This window comes from Beta vulgaris, chromosome 2, assembly GCF_026745355.1.
Source record: "Beta vulgaris subsp. vulgaris cultivar EL10 chromosome 2, EL10.2, whole genome shotgun sequence".
NCBI classification, from domain to species: domain Eukaryota; kingdom Viridiplantae; phylum Streptophyta; class Magnoliopsida; order Caryophyllales; family Amaranthaceae; genus Beta; species Beta vulgaris.
In genome coordinates, this window is record NC_079203.1 from 44322801 (window position 1) to 44343851 (window position 21051).

Below are 21051 nucleotides of genomic sequence, written 5' to 3' on the forward strand. Positions count from 1 at the left end.
CTTTTTAATATATTTGTATAGATAGAATAATATTACAACACTGAACACCCTCATGGTGACGGGCCCAACCCATATGCAAATTCCTCTAGAACCTCTCATACGCAAATTCCAAAGCTCGAATTGCAGAAGCTCGTTCCAGGTTCTTGTTTTGTTCCTTAGATGAATCTTTTTTTTTTTTGTTGCGGATTTTGGTGTGGAATTGTGATTTTTAAGATCTACTTCATGCGATTGGTTTTATGCGGTTGTTATTGTTTGTTTCATGAATTCAACTTATTTTTTCTTTATCTCATACATGTTATTTCATGTTTTAGGGATAATTTACATGTTATAAACATATGATTCGAAATTCTGGTATAATTTCTTAATTCATGTTTGTTTCATGGAACTAAATGATAAGAAAATTGTGTTACAATTTGTAGATGCGCATATTTGTGTTCATTTGTTCTTGTTTAATTTCATCAGATCAATTTTTCAAGTTTGTGCTGAAATCAGATGAATACCTTCATCCCCGGCCAGGCGGCCGCCCTCCTCTCTGCTCAGGGACGGGCCTGGTTCTCCCTGGTCTGGCAATAACAGTAGGGACTAAGGAGGTAGGGATAGGGCCATAGGGATATTAGAAAGGTAGTACTTCCTTCGTTTTGAAATACTCGCAACACTTCGACTTATGCACTATTCTATACAACTCAACCACAATTCTTTTACTAATATAAAAAATGTGTCATTTTGTAAGATGTTGGATTATAAAAGTTGCTGTCAGTATTTTTAATGACACCTGTGGTCCGTTGGGTTAGTAGTACTAATTACTAAATAATGTTAATGGTAATGCTTCTAGAGTAAGTTTGTGAAGACATGGCAATGTTAGCATCCATCGTAATGAAATTTGATGTCAAACATTTGTTTTTCTTCATAGATTTTCATTACCATTCAATAACACATTCTCAAGTGGTAATGGATGGTAATGAAATTTTAAGAAGAAAATAGGTGTTTTGTGATAAAGTAGCATTATCATGAATGTTGACATGAGAATATATTCGCAAATTTACACTATAAATCATTATCATTACCACCATTTACTACCACTAACCAAACAAGCCGCTAGTTCTCTGAGAAAAGGAATGGGTGGAGAAGGCTGTAATGTATCTTTGACTGAAAACTAGAAAGTGGCAGACACGTAGTAAGTAGTAAGACTAATTTTTGGCGATGCCATACCAGATACGACGATGAATCTTATAGCGAGGCATTTGTGATTTTAAGATAATTTTGAATCATTGTATTACAAAATGAAGTAAAAATTGTTAGTTATGCAGTTCACTTGAGAATTGTACATGCAGATAGCTCTACTTTCGAAGGGGCGACTGCCCACAAGTAGTTGCAAGGTGGTGGAAAAACTTGTCAAAGATTGTAAGAATACTTTTTTTTATGTTTGTTTTCACTTTCTTAATTTGTCAGAAATTGAATTTTTCGTTCTTTTTCTATGACTTCCTTTCGTCAAGGGTTGTTCTAGGCTCCTAGCTTACCTCTACTACTCTGTAAGACTCTGAGTCTGCATAACAATGTATAATTTTTTATCTATGCAAGCCAAAGGATGACATACATGAACGCAGATAGTTGCTGCAAAGATATAGATATTGTAAATGAAGAAACATAAATTTCATAGAATTTGGAAAGGTCTTAACACTAGAGCAATAAATCAGTAATCTTGCTTAGAGATAGTTGGGTGTGTGAATTCCTGGTAATTCAAAGAAAACTTCTCCCCATAAGTTTCTGACTATCCAGGTTTTAGAAACAGGAAACATGACCTTCGTGAGAGTTCCCGTACATCAAGGTGGCAACTTCTAAAGCACTAGGAGATCTTTCTTTTTGTTAAGCATATAATAATTATATATAGACCAATTTATAACTTTTAGTATGAGACTTGTTGCATCATCTTCTTACAAATTTAGTCCTTTTGACATGTAACAGGCAAATGGGAGTCTCACTTGGTATTATTTCCTCAGGAAACCCACTTCACCCGCAGACAGTTATGTACTACTACTTCATTGGTCGCGATTTTAACATTCCAGCAGGCCACAATATTAGAACCAGTTAATGCTGTGGATAAAGCCAATATTAAAGAGGATGATGAAGGCGTATTTGGCACAATTAACTCATTGTTTGATCCTAATGAAAAAACTAAGTCAGGCAAAGTGTTGCCTAAAGCCTACTTGAAGTCAGCTAGGGAGGTTTTGAAGACTCTACGAGAGTCGTTGAAGGAAAATCCAAAAGATATGGCTAAATTTAGACGAACTGCCGATGCTGCAAAGGAATCGATTCGAGATTATTTAAGTAACTGGAGGGGGCAACAAGCTGTGGCAAAAGAGGTAAATGCATTAAGATTTCATACCACATCATGGAATGCAGAACCAATTATGCCTATAGCCTTGAAATCTAAGACTGGAAAGTGCTTTACATGGATTGTGAACTGAACTTTTCTTTTGATACCTTGCTGCTTCAACTATTACCAGCTCTCCTTCCACTTAGAACCCATTTGGTAGGTGGTAATATATGGTGGTAATTTTAGTGAATTCATTGCTTATTTTGCGTTGAATTTTTTTGTGTGCCAATGTTCATTAATCATGATAATGTGTCCATCCCAAATATCTCTTTTCCTTTATAAACGTTTATCATCATCCAGTACCATTTAGAGGTGTTGAGTGATAATGGAAATTTATGGAGAGAAAATCACATGTTCTGGCCTTCTAGGTGAACTTTATCATCATGGCATTTGCATGAAACTTTCTTTACAAAATTACACTTCAATACTAAACTATTTTTACTATTTATTAGAGGCTAGAAAACAGACCATAAGATTCATCGTGAGAACAAGTCTAAGGATGAACTGTTCTTTTAGTACCATTAAGCTGTGATGTGATCAGTTTGTGAATGTCCAGTAGTTCTTCACTGTGATAAGAGAAGCTATACTATGGTTATTTGTATAATAATTTTGATTTTACTTCCAGGTGTAACACCCTTTCACGTCTCACGTGCAAAGCATGTGAGAAGGAGAATGTCAGATGGTGTAATTTACACCCAAATAAAAGATACACCTTGATTTTAAAGCATAACAAGTTGAAATCCAAGAAGTTTCTGATCTGTTTTGCAATTCCTCTCCTTTTCCGGGTTGGTAGAGGTGGCAGAGGGCTTTGGCTGAAAAAGTTTTGGTCTTGCAGGAATCTTATATGGAGTTGGAGAAGGTTTTTAGAACCCTTGCCAGCTTTTATGCAAAGGCAGGTCCGTCAGCTTCTCTCAGCGATGAAGTGAAGTCCAAAATCTTGCATGATTTAGATATTGTTGAAGAATTTCTGTAGCTGCACATACTTGCCTGTACAAGTTGCATTCCAGGTTATTCGTGTCTTAACACATTCTTCACTGAAAGAGTTGTAATACTTCCTCCGTTTCAAAATAGATGGGACATTGTCTATTTTGGGGTGTTTCAAAATAGATGGGACATTGTTATTTTTTTCCTTATTTAGTAACTTTTGCCTTCTAATTTTACCATTTTACCCTTACTAACTTGTGTTATGTTTTTTAATCTACATCTAATAATCTGATTAATCCTAACCTAAAACTAATGATTCCCACCATTTTTAGTGACCCACCAACTACCCCAATTGAATTCCCACCCACCTCTTCATCTAACCTAGGGTTCTTCATCATCATTCATCTCTCTCGTAACTTCTCATCTCCCTCATAACTGCTCATCTCCCTCACCCTCATTACTGCTCATCTCTCTATAACTTTTTCAGATCTACTCTCTCTCCCTCATTACTGCTCATCTCTCTATAACTTTTTCAGATCTATCTCTCTCCCCTCATAACTTCGTCTTCAGATATTCTTTCTCTCTCCTCATCTTCGTTTTTCTTTCTGTTCTTCGCAATTTTGCTTGAAAATCATTTTCTCTCTCCTAAAAAATGGTTTGTGATATCAATTTGGAACCTTTGATTGATGCGCATTTTGAAACTACGGATGAGGGAGAGGCGACGTTCATAATTGACGTCATTCGATCAATTGAAAATGGTTCTCCTTGGCCCCGTAGACTATACGATTCAGGGGCTGCTTCAAAGTGTATGGGTCCAACTGCTTGCAAAGCTCTGGGTGTTGTTCTTGAGGAAATTAAGGACATGAAGGAACCATGGTTTCCTGATGATTTATTTAGTGAGTCCTCTGAAGAAGAAGTAATTATAGATCTGGTGAGTTCCGAGGAAGATGTGAAAGAAAAAGTGGTTTTCAAAACTCCCACTTTACCCCCATTTTCTGTCTCAAAAAACCTAATTCTGAACGCGTTACTGTTTGTGCTCTTCCTTGTATGGGTTCTGAGATGAATTACTATTCATACAACCGAAAAGGAAAGGCTAAGGTGGGTTCTTTTAAAGAAAGTGGTGGTAGTGGGAGTAAATCGGTCATGAAATCTGGTTTAAAGAGGAAGGGGATAGTGATTGGTGGTACAGATTTGAACAAAAATTACAGTAAGGGAGGTTTGACTACTGTCCCATTGTTATCCTTATTTACTTGCGTTTTTTTTGCATGTTAATATTTTCTGTTGTTGGTTTGTGTTATTCTGTTTTAATGGTTATGTATATTTGCCTTGTGTTGGTGATCTTGAATCTGATTGGTGATGTTGAATGTTTCTATTGGTGATGTTCAATGTTTGGCTTGCTGTTGGATAAGCTTGGATTGTGTTTGATACTTGTGTTCTTGGGAGCTTTGGTTGTGTTGGCTGATTATTGGTTATGTTGAGCTTGACCTAGAGTTTAAGGGTGATGTCAAATTGATGAATGATGAGTTATGAATATAGAAAGCCTTTGTTGTGGGATTGGTTTGTTGTTGTATATTGAGTCCCCCTGTTTTTAAAATCACTCCCTAATCCATATGATGAAGGACTCACCAAAAACTTGAAGTGAGTCAATGATTTGCTCGGCATTGTGCCTTGAGGTGTTAATGATTTGAACTCCTTCATAAGTTAAAAGTCTCCCTGATGGATTATGAAGGTCAAATGATGTCTTTACATGAGTAATTGTGATTGTGGTTCTTTGCTAATTCATAGGTATGCCTCGGTCCCTATAACTAAAAAAACAATAACAATGGTGTAAATAAGAAACATAACTGTAAATAGAATAAGCATAATCATTGATATAAACTGCATTTACAAACCTACATTCCTCCACTACATGTACATAATTAGGTTTGGTGTGCAGTTTAACAAAAGTTCCTACTTCAATGGCATTGTTATGTATTTACCAAAAAAACATGTTCTTTGCAAAAACTATATTCTTCCCAAAATTCACCCACTTTTAATGTACTTCCAAAAAACTTATTCTTCACAAAAAAATGTCACATACCATTCATTTTAGTCTTCATCAATGACCCCTCACTGTCAAAGTACTCAATTGTTCACTTTCATTTGGTAACTTCTCATTCAAATAGTGCACAGCTTCATCCACAATAACTTGATCACATTTGACATTTTTGGGAGAAGACCCAACCTTTCTAATCTTGCCTTCCCATGATGAGGGTTCTTGTAATTATTACCTCCTCTAACCTGTAGAATCTCAACCATAATCCACTGTAATTGTAACCATGTGTATTTCATAACACTAGGATCAAATCTGTCATATGCATCTTGCACATTTGTTATGAGCTCATCTATGTTCTTAGGAAATGTTTGATACATTAAAGCTTGTATGGCTCTAAAAAAACCCAAATCAAGAACATTTAAATCTGGGGACTGAGGTGGCTGTTGAATGAGCATGATGTTGAACCCATTTTGAGTTGCTGCTGCCTTGAATGCCTCATCATTTCCTTGTATGTGAGGCCTAGCATTGTCCTGTTGGATGCATATATCCTTGGACATACCAGCAGGCCACTTACTCATTATAGATGGCAGTACATTCTGTATAATCATGTCTCTGATGACCTTCTGAGTGATCCTCTCAACAGCCTTTGTTTCAATAGTGCCCTTATCTCTGTTTTTGGTAGTGTATTTTGCTGCCACCCTCTCTACAAAAGGAAAGATGCCAAACTTGCCATCATGAATGAGATTACCTTGAGCATCATACATTGGTTTTGATACTACCCCCATAAACATAGCTTTAATTTTGAATCTCTTTGATTGGCAACATCTATATGGATCATCTTCTCTTGGCAATAAATAAAATCTCCTTGTATCTGGGTTCAAATAGAACCATTTCTCATCAATGTGTATGATGTTCTCCATGTGTATAAACTCTGCTTGTACAGTGGGTGTGCCAGGTAGAATGTGGGATAGAACCCACTTCATCCTCTCCAATTTGTGAGTCTCTGTCAAACTTGGATGGTTGCTACTTGTATGGCTTCTGAGCTTCCCCTTCTTGAGCAGTCTATAAATTGCTGAAGGAGACACTTTGAGTGCCCCAGCAAAGCATCTAACTGAAGTGCGTAAATTCAGTGGCACTGATTGGAGAAACTCCTCACTATATTCCATTGATTTCCTCCCCACAGTTCCCTTTTTCCTTGACCTGACATCAATGACATCACCCGTAACTCTTTGATTGCATGCTCTTTTCCATAATCTCTCTATTGTGTGTCTTGAAACACCATACTTATCTGCTGTCTTCTTTCAATGCACCATATGGTAATACTCCGTTCTCTTCCATAATTAACAATTCATCTACAGCTCTCCTTCTCTTTTCTTGCTTCATCTCAGGTTTAATTTTTCTGTTTTGGTATTGTGCAGCAGATTCTGGTTCAGAGGAGATTTGACTGTTGAAGTTGGGCACAATCTCATCAAGTAGTTGTAGATAGTACTCATCCAAGTCCTCTTCATCAACAACAGCATTGTACATTTCTTGTGCTGCATCCATTTTGTCCAGATGCAGCAAATGATGAAGAGATTAAAAACTGACTTTTTTTGCCTTAGAATTCTGTTGCTTAATCTAGTGCTGCGTGTGTGCAGTGAATGTGTAGGAGAGAATGTTCTCCTTAATTACATTTTGGTTGGTAGGAACACTTAATTTTTTGGGGAATGTTTGTAACCCTTAAATAGGGAAAACAAAAATCTGTACTAAACTTAAGTTAAATTTAAGTGGTTTGAAATTTTAGAGGGAACTTTAAATTTTCTGTTTTGGTTGTAGTGTATTGTGTAAAAGGTTAATGTACTTCCAAAAAAATGGAGGGAAAAAAAAAGTGGTCCCCTTTGTTCCAAAAGAGCTGGCGGCAAACAGCTTGTGGTCCCCAAGTAATATATTTTCTCCCTCCTTTTCACATGGGACCACTTCATTTAATCTACCTCCCTTAAACATACTTATGAATTTTTGCCTAGGAGTCCGTTTTAATCACAATGTCCCATCTATTTTGAAACGGAGGAAGTATAATTTTTCTGCTACACATCTGCATATTCTTATCGATTCAGCCATCGTTAGACCCTGTATGCTGAGGTGGATTCAGACAACTGCATCATCAAGTTGCCGCAGGATTTATGTTTTTGCTATGTACTTCATCAACAGATCCGGAAAAGGTTTACCAAAATTTATGAAAAATTGATATAGGAGACTAAAATTCATATTGGTACAAGATCTCATCCATGTATTCCGATCTGTAATGGTCTGTGCTATCAGCATCTTCAAGAAACAAGCATTCATAAGGGAGTTAAACACAATCATTTGTGAACGAAATGTGCATGCGTAGGAAGTACACACACTACCTCCTAAAATATATTCAACTTTTTTTAAAAGTTGGTAAAACGAAGGATCCTACCGAACTGAATTTATGCTGAAAAACAGGCAGTTGGAAAGCTCTAAAAATCTTGATGTAACTCGCCGATGAAAAATGAAACATTCCTTCGGGTAAGCATATTGATCCGTTACTTAATCATTATAAAGTAAATTATAATATTGATATTTTGAGACTAGATGTCGAGATCAATCTAATAAGATCTAACATGACTATATTATTTCTTATGTAGGATTCACAAAATACAATCAAAGTGAGTGTGTGAATAGTGTAAAAAGTCGAAACTTATCAAGTAATATGAAACGAAGGAAGTATATATGTCAATGATACTAAAAATATTAAAGTAGTTATATAAACGAAAAATACCTAATTTTCATGAAATATAAAAAAGCAAAAAAGTTAATAAAAAAGCCCAACTCAAACCTCCTATAACCCCATCCGTCTTCGACCCAATTCAATAATACACCGGACCCGTGTTTATCGTACTTGAATATTGCTTACGCCACTCTATAATATTTAGGCCTTGTTTGGTTCACATGGGAAGTAATTTTCCATGGAAATTTACATTTCATGGGAAATTTTTTCCCTTGTTAATTTCCTAGGAATTAGACAAAATTGTTTGGTTGACACCATAGGAAATTGCATTTCCTAGGAAATTACTCACCAAGGGGGGGCTTGGTGAGTGATTTCCCATGTTCCATGGGAAATTCTATTTCCCTTGGAATTTGTATTTCCTATGCTTCTCCCATTTCCCTCCAACCAAACACAACACCCATAATGTATTTCCTAGGAATTTGTATTTCCAAGGGAAATAGCTTCCAACCAAACAACACCTTAGTAAGTAGATAAAACCAGAATATGGTTATTGTTACTCTTGAGGAACAATTGAAACCAGAAAAACAGTTCCTTATCTTATTCAGGTACGTAAATGGCACCTCTGATCCAGCCAATTGGATCTGATTCTATCCACCAAGTCCCATTTTGGGGCAGTAATGGTAACAAAGTATCAGATTACCACACAATTAGATAAACCTGTCAGAAATTGCTTGACTTGCTGTGGCAGCAACCACCCTCTATCAAAATTACTCCAAATATTGTTTGTGTATGCCTTATTATGGTGTGATGCAGCCTTGTTGGCTGACTAAATATTGGTACAGCATCGCGTTGTAAGCTTACTTCGATAGCAAAACGAAAACCAAACAAGTTTGAAGGAGCAGGGTAATAGGGAGAGACGGTAGCAGTGACTAGATACACAACAGACAACATCAGTACCAAATACACACACAAGTAGCCATATTTCATGCATTAACCTGCCCAGTATAATCACATAACAGCATATAGGCGACGAGTTTTTTGTAGTGTCAAAAATTTTCAATTCGTTCTGGTTCTGCGTCATTATTAAGATCAAAAGTTCTCCTTTCTGGAACAGTGGTATTATTAATATTGTTATTACAATGGTGCAGTTTTTGAGATGTGGATAGAATCTTTTGGCCATCATTTGGAGGAGCAGTGTTCGTTGCAGGAGCTTCACCCGCTTCAGGCAAAGACTGCAGACCACTTAATGGAGCAATTCCACCATGACTTGTCACCCCGTCTTTACAACCACCAACAACTACTGTTGCAATCGGATGACGAAAATCAGTGATGAACAAATTCAGAAATACAAGAAACACGAACAAAAAACTTTTACACATTTGAAATAGAAAAAGTGACTCTTTAGTTTTGTACAGCCCAATACAGCCAAGTTCTACAAAATGCATTAAGAAGTGCACCTGACTGAGCAGTTGGAATGGTTGGCATGCCAGCAGTAGAAGCCGAGGAAAATGCAGCATTTGCTCTTTTGGTTTTCGTCTACGGAGAAAAACATAAAATTAGGCAAAAGAATTAGCAGTGAAACCCTGTGCCAGAGAGAACCGCATCGGTGCCGCAAAAATGACATTATACGGCTCTTCAGTTAAAAATATAATTAAATATATATCACAAAATTTTCATTACTCAATGAAGCTTGCATGAAAGAGATCCAGACCGCTCCAGAGACAAATGACCTAAACTGGATGCTAAAATACTGTGTTGAAATATGCCTTGCATTATCTGGCGCTAGGATTCCAGGGGTGAAACGCCATGGCGGGGGCGTGGGGGCAATTCCCCCGAAGTTTTCGGAGAATGTGGTTAGTAACCTTTTATATTTTGGTTTTGGGTTTAAGCCCCGTCTGTTTAGGTTAATTATAAAAGTACTATATAAACCTTTTAATTAAGGTCTGCCTCTCAATTATTTTGTAACTTGTACTCTCTATTCTAAACATAATAAAAAATCAGTTTTCCTTGTGTGGACGTAGCTGACACATTATTAGTGAACCACGTTGAATCTTTGTGTTAATTCTTATTTAATTCTTTTTTTCATTAATTGGATTTGTTATGAATATGTAGGAGATCTCCTCTTAGCCAGGCTTGGGTAAAATATGTAGGAAGGCCTAGTTTTTAATGTATGGTTAGCAAAAAAAAAAAAGGTTTTTAAGGCTCAAAAGGGCTAAACAAAGGGAAATATTATACTATATGAAAAGAACGCCTAAATCATTTCTTCATATGCATTTCCGTCACAAAGCTTCAAAGAGTACCAAATCAAGTTCAAGAGCCACAATTCATTGCGGCACTATCACACAAGAAAGAAAAGTAAGAGATTGATATGGATGTGTCAGTTTAATAGGCTCAAAAAACTCACTAATGTTTTGGACTATCTATCTAGCCAACTTATTATGAGAAGTGAGATGATTCTTGCGATGATATTATAAATCTCTTTCAAATCATATAAACATTCCCAAAATATTTATTTTAAGATACTTTTTTTAAAAGAAACAAACAAGTTCGTTAAGAGTTTCTTATCAACTTTCACTAATAGTCATTCCTTTGGAAATAAAGTGGAATCCTATACTTAAATGTAAATAAAGTCCTATAACTAATGAAAACAAAAGCACATAAACTTTATATGGATGAATGAAATAACAAAAAAAAAAAAAACTACTATGCAAATGCAATAGAAGGCAAACTCATACTAGCCTAAATCATAATTCAGTCCAAAAATTCGCCAGTACTTCCTTTAAAACAAGACATAATTTAGATTTTCACACAACGTCAAGATATCTTCCCTGTAATTTAAATAACTTCGCTAAATAATCTTCCTTTAGACTTACGTTGCTCGTACGAACTAAAAATGCAATGACTGAAAGTGAGAACATAATTGCAGAAGACAGCAAAAGAAAAATCAGGTACCTTCATATTTTCTTCGCAGTACTTGACAACAGCAGAGATGCCTGGGCAACGCCCATGCAGCAGTGTGTAAGCCCACATCAGAAGTTTCCGTGGTACACTCACGTCAACAATTTCAACCCCCTCTGTGCTCAGGTTAAACTTCCCAGTTGTGATCAGTCGAGCTGGAACCCAGAAGAGATTCACACCATCTAGGAGCACCATCGACGAACTATCACGATAGAAGCTGTAAGTAGATCTCAGCAGCGAATTTGCAGTTTCCAAATTTTCCTCTGAAGTTTTCTTGACTATAACATTCTCAACTTTTGATAACAACATATTCCATTTGGTTTGAAGAATTGCAAGGTGTGCTGGATTTCCAAACAAAGGATTCCAGAAATCATTGGTTTGCAGATCTAAACACAACAGCTGCTCATTTTCTGAATCAGCGATTGCCTCACCAGGGACACTAGAATGTAATGGTGTGATCATAATAAGATTGATTACAAGAGATCTGCACCAGGCAACAGAAGCATGCTTGAAAACCCCAGAACAGTTGCTATTCGACAATTTTGGATTTCTACAACGCTTTCGTATCTTCTCATTAATGCCTTCAAGGAATTCAAGCTTGACATCTTTCTCTAAGGAATATACATATTGGTGGAGATAACTGCATTTGGCAAAAAAACTAGAAAGTAATGCATCTGTCTAAGTCAGTTACCTTTGACTGCTAAAACCAGGCACACCCAAGTCTATAAACAATTTCATGATAATGGTAGAATATGATATAACACTCAAAGCAAGCAGTTGAAAAAGCAACATTTAGCTAGTAGAAAATGTGGGGGAAAAAGCATGAATTACCCATATAGTGTGCTTTCTGACAACTCCGGGCACTTGATTTCTGGCGAATTGCATATATCAGGCCACACGCTTGTCTGCTCCATGAACAAAGTAAACATCTTCTCGAGTATCTGCTCAGGAGAGCTTCTTGCAGCAGTCGAAGCAGCATCATTAGCTGACGACATTGATGAGATAAGTGTCTTTATGAACCTCCCAAGAGCCACAGGAGCCAGATCTTCCAGGCATAATGAGAACTGGATTCAAACACTTTGTTATATAGTATTTCCCTTCGTATCCAGATCAGTGAGCACCAAAAGCCCAAACAATGTCCACGTAGACGTCAACATAGGCACATATACACATAAATACAAAAGGAGGTACGGAAGATATACCACACAAGAACCCCAAATTTTTTTTCTCCATGCTGGTAGCACAAGTTCATGCTGATTGTGACAATAAAATGTGATATTGATTTCTGTTAAGTTATTCAAAGTGATAGTATCTAAGTGGAAAACTCGTCATATGAAGTGAAAAGGATTACAGGATCATAACATCACATATTACCCTCCCCGCAAAGAACAATGTGACTTACCGTCTACAATTAAAATTTAGGAAAATGAATAAGTCCCCAACAATGTCCATGAGGGCAGAGATTGGTTAGGCCATCAAACAAAGAGAAAGATTGAAAAAGTAATATAGAACCATATGTAGGAAGTTACTATGTTAAAAACATGTTCTGTGATGGTTTATAGAATAAAAATGGTGACATTTCCTTTAGGACCAGACTTAAAAAGGCTTCCCAAACAGTTAACGATAATACTACCTGACCTGGAATTGACAATTAAATGGACTTTTGAGGTCAAGGTCATATTTTACCATTTGTAATAATTGAATTGAAAGATGAAAGTAATGGGTATACTTGCACTATTGCACATAAATCAACATAATCATTCGATAATCATGGAGCAAAGTTCATATATTTGACTTCTAATTTAGTAATTACGTTGTATTGGATTTTTTTATAAATTTGACAACCATACCATCTTGACTTCGTCAACATTCTATACGAGTTCAACTTATATAGGCTATAGCTACCCCCCCCCCCCCTTGCACATTGTCGCTAACCAATGTAGTGACAGACTTCGCCTATTTGACTCCGGTTCCATCATTTGACATGAAAAATGTATTGCTAAGAGACAAAATTCAGATCAGCAGATTTGAAAAAACTCGAACCTTTTGTGACTAGGAAAATGAAATGAAGAAAAAACACACCCGGTTAGACATGTATAAAGTTCATATATCGATCCAAAAATCTGAAAAATTCACTAATATTGGCATCAAAATTCCAAAAGGGAAAAAGAAAGAAAGAGGGAGAATAAAAAAGTCACGATATTATCCTCGACAAATTCAAACCCGCAATTTCCTTTTCTTCCACAACCAAGGAGAAGAAGAGCAAAAGGGAAGTTGTGGAAAATATCTAACAAGCAATCTGAACTCTAAAGAAGGATCAACAATCCCCGCATAACAAGCGAATGTATAATGGATATAGCACCTAAAACCAAAATGATAAGGCGGAACAGAGAAGAAAGACACTAATAGAGAAGGAAGAAAAAAGCGTAGAATTACTTCAACTAGCATAAGAAGAAACCCGTAGAGTGCAGTGTAGAAGACCAAAGTCATTAACCACCTCTATCTCCTCCACCCCCCTCCCCCAACCGCCCCACCCAGCGGAAAGTATAGGTAAAAGAGGAAAATGAAAGAAGAATGAGAGTTATAGCTTTTACTCTAGCAAGATAGCTTAGAGTGAAAATAGAGATACATACAGCTGCTTGGATAGAAAAACACTACAGCCGTAAAAAGCTTAATAACGGCAGAGAATATATATTTTAAAATTTAAACGAGAAACTTAAACCTCTAGTTTACTGTTTAGCCTTTCATCTGCTTGACCAGAAACATAAGCGCTACCAAGAATACAAACAAATAACCAAATGATAAAAGGGTAATGAGATCCTAGATTAATTTTAGGACACCAGTCTGGGGTCATTTTTAAGCTGGATTTTTTCAGACAAGTTATACTAGGATCTGTAGTTGCTTCTTGTATGTGGAGAAGCAAGATTTCAGGCCTAGATGGAAAAGATGAATTCAGTGAAGGTTTTCTTAATTGTGTCTTTTGGTGCTAGTTAATAGTTGTCATCTGAGGTGGTTTAGGGATTTCTATGGATAAAAAAGTCTCCCTTTCTTGTTTACATTGGTGGTGCACGGGTTTTGAATGGTAGAAATGAGATCCTGCTTTCTCACTTGCAGCATGGCAATTGATTAAGTTTAACAATGCTTTGACTTTCCAGATCTTGAGTTAGTTTCAGTGATTGCTATTAGGATTACTTTGTCTAAATCTAGCATTGTGAAGATTAATGTGGAACCTGCCCTATTTTAAAGAGGTAGAAGAGAGCACACTCTTCCTTCTGGGGCAGAATTACTCTTCTCCAATCCTGCTTCCCTAGTAACCTTCGTATTTCCTTTCCATTTTTAAGGTCCTGATGTGAGTACCTGGGAGTTTGGATAATATTATGAAAGGATACCTTTTGGTGGCAGGTTGCAGAAGAAGTAGGTCCAAAGAAGTCTAGTTTTCAGTAATTTGGTTTTCGAAAATCTCTTTAGCTAAATATATGACTTTGGTTTTTCCGTAGAGTGCACTCCCTATAAAATATTGTGATCAAAAGCACGTACGGTCTCTAAAGAGACAGATGGGATAAGAGCTGAGGCTCACATACTAAAACAAAACCCTGGAAGTCCTCTCTATTTCTCGATTCCTTTGGTCATGTTTAAGGTTGATAAGTTCCTTATATCATGGAACAAGCTCTACAGTTTGATTGGGTGAGTAGTCTTACTGTCTTACTACAATTTTACATCGACTTCACTTTGCACATATCTTATGTGAGTTATGGCTGGAATAAAGAACTGGAATCTACAGCAGTTATAAAGTCTACCTTTATTTGCTTGGGGCAAGATAATTAAGATCTTCTGGAACATAACATATAGTAAGTTAGTAAATTCTCTTCATGGGAGAGAGTAATTAATCTAGTGCGCGTCTCGTCTCATTTCTTGAGGATATCTCAATTAGATATTCTACAAATTTGATTTCTGTCTTCTACATTGTCACATACTACAGGATCTCTGGTTTTGTATCCCAATAACTTCTCATATTTTGCTTTCGCAAAATACTCCTAATAAAAATAATAATTAAACACTAAATATCATAAACCACAGCACCACATGAGAGAATGTTAAGGTTTTATTCTGCATTACCCGCTTATCTGCTCGGATAGAAACATAAGCACGATCAAGGGTGCAAACATCTCCAGTCTCCTCCAAGAGTTTCAGATAGAATAGCAAGTACTTCCTTATACAAGTTATAAATTTTCTGGAACTTTCTGGTAAGTTAACTTCAAGAGCCTTTTTGCTCCCAGCAACCGCAGGTGCTTTGCGTCTGACACCAAAGATAAAGTAAGACAGGAAATACACTTTAAAATGATTTTATAGCTTAGAACCTAAAAGAAAAAGGTTTTGAAGAGGTCGCGAGATAGTGTATGGCCACTTATGCACCCCATGCTAGAACTTCAAGCCAATGAAAACATGAAAGACATCAAAGGAGCAAAAGTAGATTAATACAGAATGTTTTGAGTTTATACCTTCCTTTTTTGGCTGAACTATCAATCTCCCACATGTTAATCGTAAATGAAGAACGTGATGACTTGAAGCAGAAAGAGATCTCATCCCTTGCCTTCTGAAGATCGCCAATTTCACCTCTTCTGTAAAGACCTTGAGCAAGCATGTATCTAGCTTTGTGAAAATGTTTTAGATCCCCCTCCACACATATCTCAAGAGCAGAAAGGCAATCCTTGTACAGCATGCGCCAGACTTCGTCCAATTGGTGGATCCCATGTTTACGATCATCAGTATCAGATAGGATATGACCCTTCCTGTCGACTTCTGGAAACTCTGGTTTTTCCACTTTATCAAGGATATCCATAACTATCTCTTTAGTGCTTTGATTGAAGGAGTAAGCAGCAAACACCTAGATCAAACAGAATAGAGTTCAGATGCAGATGTATCAAAATATAATTCTGGAAATTGTTCAGAAAAGGCTGATCAGAGATACACGCCTAGAAATCCAACTCAAATAACAGTCACCCTTAACACTGTCATGGCAAAGCCTTTGAAGAGGTGGCATGATAGTCAAAACCTATTATAACAGCTTATCAGGATATGAGCTTACAGAAAGCAACAAGAGAATATATCAGCTTACAGAATGCAACAATAGAATATATCAGCTTACAGAATGCAACAGAAAACTCGCTTCTAAGCAATTTGTAAAAACCTATAACATGATTGGAAGTGAAGTAAGGGAATCATGGTTGCCATATAAGAGCATGAGATACCACCTTTAGATCTTCTAAATTCTGCTTCCGACATGTATATAGTAGCTTCAAGCGAGAAGCATGCATCCTATAAATTGCATCAACTGCTGATGGGTTTATTACAATAGCCTTGTCATAATATGAAAGTGATAGCTCCGATGGACATCCCAGCTTTTGACAAAGTTTCCCCAAATAAAATGCATGTGACCAATCCTGCCTAAAACCACAGGCCAAATCAATAGAGGCTCTAAAACAGATCAGAATTAGCAAACACAGGGCATACATAATGAGTAAACAAATAGAGAAGAATCCAGAAGGTACCTGTAGGCAAAGGCCTTCTCGAAATGTTTCTTTGAATTTTTACAGAACATCAACCATGTTGAATCCTTACTTGGCGCAACACCTCTTTGATCATAAAATGGTACTACATTCTGAAGTCCATCATAGTATACCAGCGCCAACATCTCATGTATCTCACTCTGTAGATTAATAAAGGATAACCAAAGATAAGAGAGCCACCCACGAATACAAATGCCTCTAAAAAAAAGAGAGAGAAAGAAACGCCACCCCCCCCCCCCTCCATCTCATTCAGATAAGAAGTTTAAAAAGAATTGGATTGAGCAACTCGATTCCAACATAGCAGAAATTCAACTCTTCAGTGTGCATTATGAACTCACTATTTCATTCCCTTAGGATGACTCTGACCCAAATCTTTAGAATCACGAGTTTCATGACCACTAGCTCCTCGAGAAAGGAAAGAAATGACTACTAGTGTACTCTCCGAAAATAAAGAGAGCATGAGTTGACCAAAAAATAAAAAGAATGAAAATGAAAATAGGGGTCAAATATGGAAGTACAAGGGGTAAAACTTAAAAGCACAAAATGTTCCAGAAATGTAAAAGTTGAATGTATAGAGGTTTCCAAAGACAGCCACCGAGATAAGAAAAAGAAACAAAAGAACAAAAAGTGAAATAACCAATATCAGAGGGGTAAATGCATGAATTTATCCAGTAGACCCTATTGAACATACAAAAATTGGATTATACCTGTTGCACATACAAAAAATGGATTACACCTGTTGAACATACAAAATTTGGATTATACCTGTTGACATGACCCAAATTCTTACACAAGAACACCAATAAGTACATCTTGCTCATACAAGTAACAAGAAAGGTTGTGAATTCAAGAAGCTGCCTCCACAAGGTCTAAGCCATGGCAAAGTAATACCTGCTGTTCTGAAGTCTTAGCCAAAGCCAAGCTCATTAATAGGCATCGTCGGCTTCTTCTCCTACTTGACTCAACTCGTCGAGGCAATGAGGCATTCTTTCTCCATCCAGTCACATTTATATTCTTGCTTCCATCATTTAACAACAGGTCTACTTCCTGTTTCAGCATATTTTAGTTGATAAAAAATAAAGCTACCGTCTTCTCTCCCTACCAAACCAATACTGTTTCATAGAATAAACAGGGTTGAGAATAACTTGTTAAAGAAGTCTTTCGTAGTCTTGACTCTTGACATTAGAGCAGATCCATCTTACCTCATCATAAATATTGGCAAGACGCTGCCAACTCTCAAAGCGCAAAGGATTGAACAACAAATCATATTTGGAAAGATTTGCACTCTGCTCAACATAGTCCTCCCCTTCCTTCGTGAGTACAAAGCCAGGCCACTTATCAGTAGCACTTGTTTCCTCAGACAAGGCCGAAAGATAGTACAGGTCTCTATAGACATCCATATAGGGCTCACAGCTGTGATTATGATATCGCCTGTAAAGACATTTTCCAAAGAAGAAAACAAGAGAACAAAGACTAAACAGGAAAAAAACAAGCTCATGGAGCAATGATATATTTTTACCTTCCTACTAATATCTTGTTCTGGTTGAGGATCCCCGTGACTTTAACTACCGAATCAAGAAAACCATCAGACCCAGCCTCTTCTGAGAATTTATCTTCACAGACATTTGGGTCATCTAGATATCTAGCAATTGGATTTTCATCAAGAACCACATCTGGTGGCTGTGGAAAATGTTTACGTATGGCTCTCAGCACTCTTCGGAGCTTGAGCAGACCTGTTTTCTGGGATGGAAGATAATGCAAGCAAGGAACACAGAAAAACAGAGAGTGAGAGTTAAGCAAGCAATGACAACTGTTCGAAATGAAACAATTGCTTTAACATAAGAGAAAATAAGAAAGAAACTGACAGTTGAAGCCTTCGCGTACGGCAATATATATTTGAACACATCAGCACATTGCTCTTTGGACTGATAATCTGCCTGACTAGTGTTTCTATGCACCGCCAAATCATCCTCAAAGGCTGTATCAGAACGAAGATTTAGGCCATACAGACAATAAAAACACTGATTCAATGCATTATCAATTGCAGATTCAAGTTCTTCTCTTTCATCTTCAGCAAGTTCGGATTCAGCACGAGAGACCTGCTTGTTCATTTCTTGCTGATTGCTCAATGTGTTGGTAGATCTATCTTCTAAACTTTCTCCCTGCTCACTTTCAACAGAGGAAATACTATCAGGAGCAAACAATTCACCAGATTCAGGTCCTGTACTCGGCCTGTCAGCAGATACCTTGGCATCATCATTAAATCCTTTTGATTCCTTGCTCATAGAATGGTGACTAGATTTAATCTTCATAGCCAACAAATGTTTTATAGCAAGTTTAAGAAATGTTCCATCCACCCCTATTCCATCTTCGCCAACACAGCACAACCCAAACTTGGCAAGCACATCATGAATTGCCGTAATTAAATCAACCTGAGGATTAGATTTTGTGTAAAGAACAGTTAAAACTGGGGGAACCGGAGAAAATGGTCTGGACAAAGATTTTCACGGCTAACTCACTTGAGTTTTAATGGGAATTGACAGATCCAGGTGTTGGAGTTTGCAGAATGCAATTGCTGCATTGACAAAGAAACATCTTTGCTTCTGTTCTCTATGATCTGAAGTTGAGACGCCGGCAGGTTTCTTGCCGAAGCACATTCTTGCTATGTTGCACATGAGTGCCAGCAACAAAATTTGAATATCAGCAATATTGCTTCGTGGGATATTGATATCATTCTGCAACAATATAACCAGTAGATATAAGTAGCAGTGAAGTAACCATATAAACAAGTAGAAGCATGCACAAATGCCGAAATGGGTAATATAAGATACCATTTCCATCATCCTATGTGATTCCAGTATTGGCATCAACAAAGAAAAGTGGGTGATGTTAGGATCTGAAAATTGTCACATCCTAAAATGATTTTAGACATTGAATCGTAAGCAGAAAGGAAAAGATAAAGCTTGCCAAAGCTGAAAAGGCATACGAAAAAACAAACCATGATATCAGACTATCAGCAAGTCAGCATCCAATTTCAGACGTAATATGGACCAAAAATGCCATTGAGGTATCTTATAAGTTGGGTGTATACCCACACAGTACTATCAACTTTGTGTTTAGATATTGAGGTACCCAAAGGTATACTAGCAAAGAGGTGCCTCGTAAATCAGCGACAACAATAATCAATCTTGGAAGATATGTTGTGTTCAATTTATAATAAACGACTACTTCAATGGTAAAATGACAGCAAGCAAAAGACAGGCCAGAAGAAAACACGAAAAAGACTTTGAGGATGTGGTGCATTTATTTTAGCTCCTCACATTCTGATTCTGTTTTCAAGTTGTAGTTTTCTTGTTGTCTTTTTGGTTTCTCTTTAAGGATGTTATTTGGTGTAGCTTCTGCGACTGTTTCAATAAAAGTTTCAAATCCTTTGAGGAAGAACTGTATTTCATCTTCCAAGAAAAATAAGAGAAGAGAAATTTTTTTGAAACTAAGATACACAACAGAACTGAAAACAAGATTTAGCACATACCCGTATATACCCTTGTAACAACAAATGAGCCAACATCAAAGTCAAGAAAAGGAAATTATGCATCTTTCACAGCACAAAAGCAAACAAGGATAGTTTATGATACTTTATAAAACTCTTAAGTAGCTAATCAATCCAAATGATTATCGTTATTAGGCAATTGATAATCAGAATATTCAATGTTTTTAAGTAATTGGTTAATTAGTATATTCAGCATCAAATTGTTCTACGATACTATGACAGTACAGCTCTTGTGGTTACAGAAAATTATCTAAAAGCATACCAACACTGTGAGTACCGAGCAATAGAATTGTACTTTCCCATACTAGCCTCATGGCCCATTTCATAACTTAAAACAAAAATCTATTCCCACTCACTAAATCACAAGTCAATGGTATTTATCCAGCTGCAAATTTCTAAAACTTCCTAGAAAAGCCTAAACTCCTTTCTGTTTATAAGGGGTGGGATCAGAGGGGTTTCGAGGAACAGAAAGAGCATACCTGGAAAACTACAGCATGAAAACTAACTTCACAAACTCTATTTACTATCTAACTATCAACTTGAGTTCAGCTCACACGAAATTCTCTTAGTAGTAGCGATGTATTACACATGTATGTATATTAGAGTAGACGGTATCTCACATTTGCCTCACTAAAAGATATGTCCTAAAAGAAGTCTCGACTTCCACAGACTCTTTCTTAAGCAGAAATTTTCCAGAATGAATTTGGTATCAAGTAAAGTCCTCTCAAGCCAAAGCAACAACTAAAGGACTTCCAACAATATTAACTTGTAAACACACAGCTAATTTCATGTAACACATAGTATCCTTATGGAGATGTGAAATATCCTAGCACTATCTACTTGAGTTCCTCGATGATATCTGTTCTTTGGCGTGATAATACCTGTTTTTGCTTTTTTCCTTCTCAAAGGTACTTG

General features: G+C 36.8%; 3 protein-coding genes across 10 annotated transcripts in view; 1 reads left to right on the forward strand and 2 right to left on the reverse strand.

Annotated features, from left to right (window-relative positions):
- LOC104885963 (photosystem II D1 precursor processing protein PSB27-H2, chloroplastic) lies at positions 1 to 9601 on the forward strand. Of its 7 annotated transcripts, XM_057392671.1 has the most exons (5): positions 1 to 139; positions 1332 to 1401; positions 1963 to 2360; positions 3210 to 3381; positions 9210 to 9601. In XM_057392671.1, exons 1-4 carry the CDS (start codon positions 53 to 55, stop codon positions 3345 to 3347), a joined length of 693 nt encoding a protein of 230 aa, XP_057248654.1. In that variant the 5' UTR covers positions 1 to 52; the 3' UTR covers positions 3348 to 3381; positions 9210 to 9601. The 7 variants fall into 7 exon arrangements, with proteins under 7 accessions (XP_057248654.1, XP_010668850.2, XP_048495772.1 ...); XM_010670548.4 differs by lacking the exon at positions 9210 to 9601 and having other exon boundaries at positions 3210 to 3511; XM_048639815.2 differs by lacking the exon at positions 9210 to 9601 and having other exon boundaries at positions 3000 to 3350.
- Positions 5456 to 6499, reverse strand: LOC109134723 (uncharacterized). The gene has a single exon (XM_019248782.3). The coding sequence runs from the start codon at positions 6497 to 6499 to the stop codon at positions 5456 to 5458; it is 1044 nt and encodes a 347-aa protein (XP_019104327.3).
- The window catches only part of LOC104885994 (calcineurin-binding protein 1), a 19701-nt gene continuing 7672 nt past the window's right edge, over positions 9023 to 21051 (reverse strand). The window contains exons 7-19 of one of the 2 annotated variants that reach the window (XM_057392670.1): positions 19106 to 19321; positions 18452 to 19018; positions 18106 to 18326; positions 17789 to 17999; positions 17478 to 17633; positions 16569 to 16726; positions 16272 to 16464; positions 15519 to 15904; positions 15136 to 15316; positions 11851 to 12083; positions 11014 to 11659; positions 9519 to 9597; positions 9023 to 9358 (exon numbers count right to left, since the gene is read on the reverse strand). In XM_057392670.1, coding sequence (XP_057248653.1) covers positions 9108 to 9358; positions 9519 to 9597; positions 11014 to 11659; positions 11851 to 12083; positions 15136 to 15316; positions 15519 to 15904; positions 16272 to 16464; positions 16569 to 16726; positions 17478 to 17633; positions 17789 to 17999; positions 18106 to 18326; positions 18452 to 19018; positions 19106 to 19321 — 3498 coding nt within the window. In that variant the 3' untranslated portion in view covers positions 9023 to 9107. Of the gene's footprint in view, positions 9362 to 9518; positions 9598 to 11013; positions 11660 to 11850; positions 12084 to 15135; positions 15317 to 15518; positions 15905 to 16271; positions 16465 to 16568; positions 16727 to 17477; positions 17634 to 17788; positions 18000 to 18105; positions 18327 to 18451; positions 19019 to 19105; positions 19322 to 21051 lie in introns of both variants that reach the window. The other variant, XM_010670568.4, reaches the window with a different exon arrangement.